Genomic DNA, 8,901 nt, shown 5'->3' with positions numbered 1-8,901 from the left:
GCTCACTGCAACCTCCGCCTCCCGGGTTCAAGCGATTCTCCTGCCTCAGCCTCCCAAGTAGCTGGGACTACAGGCGCAGACCACCACGCCGAGCTAATTTTTGTATTTTTAGTAAAGACAGCGTTTCACCATGTTGGCCAAGATGGTCTCAATCTCTTGACCTCGCGATCCGCCCGCCTCAGCCTCCCAAAGTGCTGGGATTACAGGTGTGGGCCACCGCGTCCGGCCGCATTTATTCTTTTAATTACCCTGTTCACAAGGCTCAGAGCCCACTCGATTTTGCTTATCCCCTCGCCCTTAAATATCACAATTGCTAAAATCATCTCCGCCTCAGGCTCCCTTTACCATTCACTTGATCTACCTCAAGCAGACCTCAAATCAGCCTCGTTCTCCAATCCTAAAATACAGCTACAAGCATGTCTTTCTCCCAGTTGAAATTCACAGTGCATTCCCACTGCCCACCACATTAATTATCAACTCCTCTTCCTGGCATTTACCCATCCAACGCATGGTCCCACGTTAACTTTCAGTTCCCTTTCTCCCCTACAAATACTCCATAATCCAGCAACCCTGGGATTATTTCTGTTCCCTAAATGTCCTCAGCACTCTGCCACCCACACAGTTTTTGCTTATACTGTTTGGTCAGCACTAGAGCAACCTTTCTTTGCCTTGAGAAGCTGTAGAAATTGTACTCATTCTTCAAATACTAACTTTTCTAATGACAATTTCTGTTCTCCCCCGAGTAGATATGATCATTTGTTTTCTCAACAATATGTAACTTATTTTTCGGTATAGTATTATAGTTTTTTTAAAAAAAATTTAGATTTAGGGGGTACACGTGCAAGTTTGTTACATGGGTATGTTGTGTGATACTAAGGTTTGGGCTTCTAATGATCCCACTGACCAAATAGCGAACATAGTACTTGATAGGCAGTCTTTCAGTCCTTGCCTCCTCCCTTCCTTCCCACTTTGGGAATCCCTAGTGTTTATTGTTTCCCTCTTTGTCTCTGTGTATACTCAATGTTTAGCTCCCACTTAGAAGTAAGAACAAGCAGTATTTGGTTTTCTGTTTCTGCATTAATTTGCTTAGATTTATGGTTTCTAGTTGTATCCATGTTACTATAAAGGACATGATTTCATCCTTTTTTCTGTTATATAATATTCCACAGTGTATATGCACCACGTTTTCTTTATCCAATCCACTGTTAATGGGCACCTGCGCTGATTCCATGTCTTTGTTATTGTGAATAGTGCCGCAATGATTATTTCTCCATCTAAACTCTTCAGCATTTAATCCTATCTGTGCAACAGCACTCACTTACCACATTCTGCTATGTATTCCAACTCTTTATCTGCTTTCTAATCCTTATACAAGGCTATGAGATCCCTAGAGGCATAAAAAGTATCTTACTTACTGAAATATACTAAGATACATTGCAGGCAGTGCAAAAAAATATGAATACATCTATCTGTTGAGTGGAATATGAGGAAAGACCTGAGGGTGGGGGAAATGTACTATATTCATGGAATAAGAAGGAGCTTAGGGTTCTACTGAAATTGCTGCCTGGGGGGAACAGTGGGAAATGAGGATGGATATACATACTTAACATAGCTTCCAAAGGCCACCAGTTAACTATGATCCTCAACTTCCTCTGCAGCAAAATTTCTGTTTTCCTCACAGTCTTTATCACCACTTGCAATTATTTTGTTTGTTCCTTTACGAGTATTGTCTCTCTGCATCATATACATATACACACTCAACACTATGTTCCAAGAGGCTTTGGGTCATACCTGCTTTTGTCCCTTCCCCAGTATCTACCAGACTGCCTGGCACATGGCAAATATTCAATAAATATGTTTGGAGTAAATGAATAAAAGTTGTGTATCATGATACCTTGTGAAGATTAAATGTAGTCATGTCTAAAGTGACTAGCACAATGCTTAAACATAATAAGCACCAGTAAATATTAGCCCCACACACTATTTCTTCCTTCTATGAACTACCCATGTATTAATGTATATATTCAACAGATGTGCCTGGCTTTTCTCTAGCCACTGGAAATACAATGGTGAACAAAAAAGAGAAAAATTCCTGCCTTCCCTTATGGAGATTACATTCTAGTGAGGAGATGAGCAATTCCCACCAAGAAGTTTAAAGAAGGAAGTTTTTTGCCAACTGTGGGGGCTCATGCATGTAATCCCAGCATTTTGGGAGGCCAATGCTGGAGGATTGCTTGAGCCCAGGAGTTCAAGACCAGCTTGGGCAACATAGCAAGATCCTGGCTCTACAAGAAATAAAAAGTTAGCTAGGCATGGGTGGCACACACGTGTAATCCCAGTTTCTTGGGAGGCTGAGGCAGTAGGAATGCTTGAGCTCAGAAGTTAAGAGGCTGCAGTGAGCTATGATTGCACCACTCCAGACTAGGCAACAGAGCAAACCTTTGTCTCTAAATATATATATATATAAAAATATATATTTTTTAAAGAAAAAGGGGTGATGGCTTGAAGATAGATGCATTGGTGGGAGAAAAAAAGGATGGAGGAATGGAAGCCAATTGCAGTATTGCAGGAAGGAGGTACAAAATGGCTTGGATCTGAGTGACAGCAACGTAACAGAGGTGTGGATCCAGAAAGAGCGGGGCATGATACCCATTGGATCTGAGATGGAAGAGTTAGAAAGTGGCAATGATGAAAGTTTCCAATCTTGTTGTTTCATTGCGTTGCCCTGAATAGACAGGGAAGCTGGCAAGGGAAGCGAGGGTGGTTCATGGGTTTTAGGGCGTGAGGCAAGCTAAACCCAATCTCGCATGTGATTCCTCCTAAGAGGCAAAACGGAATCTACCTGAAAAATTTTAACTCACAAATGAAAGTAAAGTTTTAGAATGCCGGTGAAAACAAACTCCCTTCTTATTTATTACGATCACTGTTACATCATTTGATTTTGCTTTTTACATCATTTTACATCATAAACATGGTGTTGTAGCTGTCTGCCAAATTCCTCTAAAAATCTGCCCCTTAGCAGCAAGATCTGTGTTAATCATCCCATCTCTTCAGTTCCTGGAACGTAGTAGGTCCCTAAATAATAAGTCCAGCACTTAATATTTGTGAATTGAACTGGTTGATAATAAGCAAAATTTTGTTATCAAGGCAAACAGAAAACAGACGTGCATTTAGAGTCAGAAAGGCCTCGATTCAAATTCTTGTCCCCTTCTTCCCTCCCCTGCTAGTCATACGACCGCAAGAAAATTGTTAGCCTGCATCTTAGACTCCTCATTAGTGAAGTGGATGATCAAGTCTATCTTGCAGGAGGGTGTGAGTGCGTTAAGTTAAATTAAATGTATACACAGTGCCTGTCATCCAGTTGGTATCAACATTAAAGTAGTTATACTATTATTATTACCTGTATTTCCATGGATTTTAGGTTTTGATATGGTTTTCACCCTCTCACTCTACCCTCCTCCTTCTTTCTAACATTCCATCCAAACAGTCCTGCTAGATGCTGTTCTCTTGGCACGGCTAGCCAGCTTTCCCAAAGCCTCCATAGGCCGCTAAGCTTCTGTCCACACGGCTGGCTGGTCCGTCAGTTTAAGTCACCCAATTCAACTGACATCATGACAGCTTGCAAATTCCAAAATCACTGTTGGTAATTTAGATGTGGTAGTGTTTATGCCTGGCCTATGAATTACACCACCATGTCTTTATTTATATGCAACTCACATCATGCTGTGTTGAAAGCAGCTTCCTAGTCCAGCACTTAAAAATACTTCTGAGATAGGTTTTCATAGCAATCAAAAAATAAACACAAAACCCGTGAAAGCTATGTCTGTGTACCCAAAAGATACCTAAGAACATAGTAGCATAGAGAGCAGGCTGAGTTGTCTTACTCAAGGATGTGAGTTCAGATTCATTGATATCCCTGACTGATGACTATCACCCATTGATTGAGGCACTGTATATCTTATCTGAGAATGAAATGAATTCTTAAGTCTCATGAATTCTACATTAATGAGTGAAAGTGTTTTTGTAGCTTTCACTTCTCTTACAGTCCACCAAAAACAATGGTATTTTCTAATAGGAAGCACACACTGAACACTGTATATGTGTGTATGTATATGTGTGTGTAGTACATACATATACTTTATTTTGAGACAGGTTCTCACTCTGTTGCCCAGGGTGGAGTGCAGTGGTGTGCACAGCCCACTGCAGCCTCAATTTCCCAGGTTCAAGCAATCCTCCTACCTTAGTCTCCCAAGTAGCTGGGACCACAGGTGTGCACCACCATGCCTGGCTAATTTTTTTTGTTTCTCATATATATATATATATATTAGAGATGGAGTCTCACTATGTTGCCTAAGCTGTTCTCAAACTCCCGATCTCAAGCAATCCTCCTGCTTTGGCCTCCCAAAGTGCTGGGATTACAGAACACTTACACTTTTATACACTGTATATGCATCAAACAAACATGTATGTGGCAAGAGAGCAGCCTGTCACAGCCCTGAGACTTCAGAATGGGGACAGGTTGGAAGGAAGAGCTACCTATCCCTGAGATGATGAAGAGAACCGGTGCCCATTCCAGGAGACATCACCATAGCCCTGAGGAGTCAGCTATGGGCACCAGCAGGGCACAGTGCCACACCGCGCCAATGCCTTGTCCTCCTTTTCCATAGTGAGTCAGTCAGCAAGCATCCCCTGACAGTGCCACCGCATTGCCCTGGGATCGGCATTGCATGTAGAAGTGAGTTCCACACTCTCTTCCTCCCATACGGAGATCGCCTTTCTCATTCTAAGGGTTCCAGGCAAACTCACAATGGTGACATTTGCTGAGCAGTGGCTTGAATAAAGGGCTCTCAGAAAGTAAGATGTAACTCAGAGCATAGGCTTGTCCTCCAGGGCACCCAGCCCCAGGAATGCTCTTGGGGAATGACCTGCAGCCTCCCAGTGAAAGAGAGAATAAAAGAAAGCCCCAGCAGGCGAGCTGGGCAGTAGAGAGTCCTGTAATTCCACCTTGGCAGCACCATTTGCAAGAACGAACCGGGATAAGGTAAACAAAATGTTGCCTAAAAGAGGCTTGTCCGAAGAAGTCAGAAGAAGCTCTTCATTGGCCTCTAAATTATTTTTCTTAAATACCAGGTAACCTGCAGTACCCCTTGCCCCCACCAAAAAGAAAGAAAGAAAGAAAGAAATGCATTTTTTTTCCTCCTATCCACTGCAGAATCGATTTTACAGTGGTTCTGTAGTTAATCCTTTCAGTACACCATAAATCTAAATACTCAAAAAACCTGTGCTTTTTCAATTGCTACTAAATCACAAGAAGACTGATTTACATAGCCTCCTTTTATCTCCCTTGGCTGGTGAGTACTCAGCTCTGCTCGTTACTAATATTGAAACAACAGCCCTTGAATTGAGTGATTTCCCTAGAAAGGTTAAGATGACCGAATCTGAACACTCCGTCCGTGCCTGGGACACGAAGTTTTTTGCTCCGTAGACAGTTTTATCCCCCCTCACCCCAAGGTCAATTGCACGAATTCTTCTGGAAAACAGGACCTGTGACATTTCCCAGACAAATCACCGTGAACCCTGCACTGTGCATTGCTGTCCTAAAATTAACACACAAATCTATTGCCGCCAAACATTCTGTCATTTGTGTTATATAATTGCCTTTCATTTGAACTCATTAATCAAATTGGGGTTTTTAAGCAACACCTAATTAATTATTTCATTGGCTCAAATTATACCTTTAATAACTTCCACCAGGGTGAAAACCACTGATCACTGAGTTCGATTTTGAAACTACGGACGTTGAGTTTCCTCTTTCACCCAGAATTTTCAGATCTTGTTTAAAAAGTTGGGTGTGGTTTCACGGGGGGAGGGGGAAGAGCGAGAGGAGACCGGAGGGACGGGGGCGGGGACTCTGCAAGAAAAACCTTCCCGGTGCAATCGTGATCCGGGAGGCCCACATATGGCGCCTCTTCAAAGGCTGCAGAAGTTTCTTACTAACAAAAAGTCCGCACATCGAGCGAAGTCAGGCTTTAGCGAGTTATAAGAACTTAGAGGCGTTCTTGTCCTCCAAAGGGCCCCACCGCACACATCAAAGCGAGGCCCAGCTCTAAGTTGATAGGACTGGGAACCAGCAGCACGCGCGGAGCCGCGGAGACTCGAGTCAATCTGGTCTAACGGTTTCCCCTAAACCGCTTAGCAGCCCTCAATCGGCGGGACAGCAGGGCGCGGTGAGTCACCACCGGTGACTCAGCGACCCCACCCCTCTCCCTCGGGCTTTCCTCTGCCACCGCCGCCTGGCAACTCCCGCCGTCCGAAGCTGAACTGAGTCCGTTAGGTCCCTCGATAGAGCCTCCCCTCCCCCCAGCATCTCCCAGTTAAGGCAAGTCGACTGACAGAGGCGCGGGCCGGAGCAGCCCCCCTTTCCAAGCGGGCGGTGAGCGAGGCTGCGCGGCGCCCTGAGCCCTGCGTTCCTGAGCTGTGCGCGCCCCCACCCCGCGTTCCAATCTCAGGCGCTCTTTGTTTCTTTCTCAGCGACTTCAGATCTGCCGGATCCCTTACTCTTCCCTCTTCCCGCTCCTTTGCTCGCGGGTCTCCCCACCTGACCGCAGCCCCGAGGCAGCCGCGCGCTTCCTCCCACGCCCCTCTGGCGCGGTGCCACCGGACCCCTCTGGTTCAGTCCCGGGCGGATCCCCCCTCACCGCGCGACCCCGCCTTTTTCAGCACCCCAGGGTGAGCCCAGCTGAGACTATCATCCGGAAAGCCCCCAAAAGTCCCAGCCCAGCGCTGAAGTAACGGGACTGTGCCCAGTCCCGGGCCCTGGAGGAGAAAGGCTCGAGGGCGCCCCCACCCCACCCGCCCACCCTCCCCGCTTCTCGCCAGGTCCCTATTGGCTGGCGCGCTCCGCGGCTGGGATGGCAGTGGGAGGGGACCCTCCTTCCTAATGCGGTTATAAAAACAGCGCCTTCGGCGGGGTCCAGTCCTCTGCCACTCTCGCTCCGGGGTCCCCGCGCCAGAGACTCAGCCGCGCTCCCACCACCCACACCCACCGCGCCCTCGTCCGCCTCTTCTCTAGGAGCCAGTCCGCGCCACCGCCGCAGCCCAGCCCATCGCCACCCTCCGCAGCCATGACCACCAGGTCCGTGTCCTCGTCCTCCTACCGCAGGATGTTCGGCGGCCCGGGCACCGCGAGCCGGCCGAGCTCCAGCCGGAGCTACGTGACTACGTCCACCCGCACCTACAGCCTGGGCAGCGCGCTGCGCCCCAGCACCAGCCGCAGCCTCTACGCCTCGTCCCCGGGCGGCGTGTATGCCACGCGCTCCTCTGCCGTGCGCCTGCGGAGCAGCGTGCCCGGGGTGCGGCTCCTCCAGGACTCGGTGGACTTCTCGCTGGCCGACGCCATCAACACCGAGTTCAAGAATACCCGCACCAACGAGAAGGTGGAGCTGCAGGAGCTGAATGACCGCTTCGCCAACTACATCGACAAGGTGCGCTTCCTGGAGCAGCAGAATAAGATCCTGCTGGCCGAGCTCGAGCAGCTCAAGGGCCAGGGCAAGTCGCGCCTGGGGGACCTCTACGAGGAGGAGATGCGGGAGCTGCGCCGGCAGGTGGACCAGCTAACCAACGACAAAGCCCGCGTCGAGGTGGAGCGCGACAACCTGACCGAGGACATCATGCGCCTCCGGGAGAAGTAAGGCTGCGCCCTTGCAAGTCGCTGGGCCTCGGGAGGGGGCTGGAGGGAGAGGGGAACGTCCCCCGCCCCCGCCAGGGCTGCCACGCCCTTGGGGGATGTGGCCCGGGGGAGGCCTGCCGGGGGGACTGCGGTGAGCAGCGGCTGTGGCTGTGGCGGCGCAGCCCCGCCCAGAACCCAGACCTTGCAGTTCGCATTTCCCCCTCTGTCCCCACACATTGCCCAAGGACGCTCCGTTTCAAGTTACAGATTTCTTAAAACTACCACTTTGTGTGCAGTTGAAGGCCCTTGGGCACAATGAGAGCGAGTCCTCCAAACTTTTATAAAGTTTCCTGCCCCTTCTGGCGGGCGGCCAATCGCCGGGCGGGCGAAGGAAGGAGGGGAAGGCGGTGGAGGGAGCGAGACAAAGGGATGGTCTCTCGGGGGTGGGTATGGCGGCGCTGTCCTGCAGGTCTGTGCGGCGACCGTGATTGCCCCTCTGCGCTGTGCCCAAGGTCCCACTGAAACCTGCCGAGGGCCACAGGCCTGAAAGCTGCAAGCGCTAGTTGCGCCGAGGTGGCGCAGCGGCTCTGGAGGCGCAGCGCGGCTACGTGGTGGTTGGGTGTGGCCGCCCCGCCCCTGGCGGTTTCCCAGTTCCCCTTTGGTTAATGCGCAACTGTTTCAGATTGCAGGAGGAGATGCTTCAGAGAGAGGAAGCCGAGAACACCCTGCAATCTTTCAGACAGGTTTGTAGGCTCTCTTCCCACTCGCAGCCACCTGACCCCATTCAACACAACCCACGAGCAATTCTAAAAGTTGCTTAACCCACGTCTAAAAAGTGCAAAACTTCAGGGCTGCGCGTAAAGCCCTCTAGTGGCGGGAAGACCACAGATTGGAGCTTCCCATTATTAGAAAAAATATTAATAAAACCGATTGGACGATTTTTTTGGGGGACGGAGTCTCACTCTGTCGCCCAGGCTGGAGTGCAGTGGCGAGATCTTGGCTCGCAGCAACCTCTGCTTCCCGGGTTCAAGCGATCCTTGAATGATTTCTAAGCCGTTCCTTCGGACATAAAGAAAAATCTTTTGCCAGGCGCGGTGGCTCACGCCTGTAATCCCAGCACTTTGGGAGGCCTAGGCGGGCGGATCACAAGGTCAGGAGATCGAGACCACGGTGAAACCCCGTCTCTACTAAAAATACAAAAAACTAGCCGGGCGCGGTGGCGGGTGCCTGTA

At 49.3% G+C, this 8,901-nt stretch overlaps 1 protein-coding gene and 1 long non-coding RNA gene across 4 annotated transcripts in view; one reads left to right on the top strand and one right to left on the bottom strand.

Moving 5' to 3' along the window:
- Positions 1-7,687, bottom strand: part of LOC105530522 — a 21,342-nt gene extending 13,655 nt beyond the window's left edge. Inside the window, exon 1 of the long non-coding RNA XR_001004662.1 lies at positions 7,047-7,687. This is a non-coding gene — a long non-coding RNA (uncharacterized LOC105530522). The remainder of the gene's footprint in view (positions 1-7,046) is intronic.
- The window catches only part of VIM (vimentin), a 21,026-nt gene continuing 17,771 nt past the window's right edge, over positions 5,647-8,901 (top strand). For 2 of the 3 annotated variants that reach the window (XM_011968096.1, XM_011968094.1), the window contains exons 1-2: positions 5,647-7,687; positions 8,352-8,412. In XM_011968096.1, coding sequence (XP_011823486.1) covers positions 7,125-7,687; positions 8,352-8,412 — 624 coding nt within the window. In that variant the 5' untranslated portion in view covers positions 5,647-7,124. The remainder of the gene's footprint in view (positions 7,688-8,351; positions 8,413-8,901) is intronic. The other variant, XM_011968095.1, reaches the window with a different exon arrangement.

This window comes from Mandrillus leucophaeus, unplaced genomic scaffold (genome assembly GCF_000951045.1).
Source record: "Mandrillus leucophaeus isolate KB7577 unplaced genomic scaffold, Mleu.le_1.0 Scaffold83, whole genome shotgun sequence".
NCBI lineage: Eukaryota > Metazoa > Chordata > Mammalia > Primates > Cercopithecidae > Mandrillus > Mandrillus leucophaeus.
This window is presented reverse-complemented; position numbering and strand designations above follow the sequence as displayed.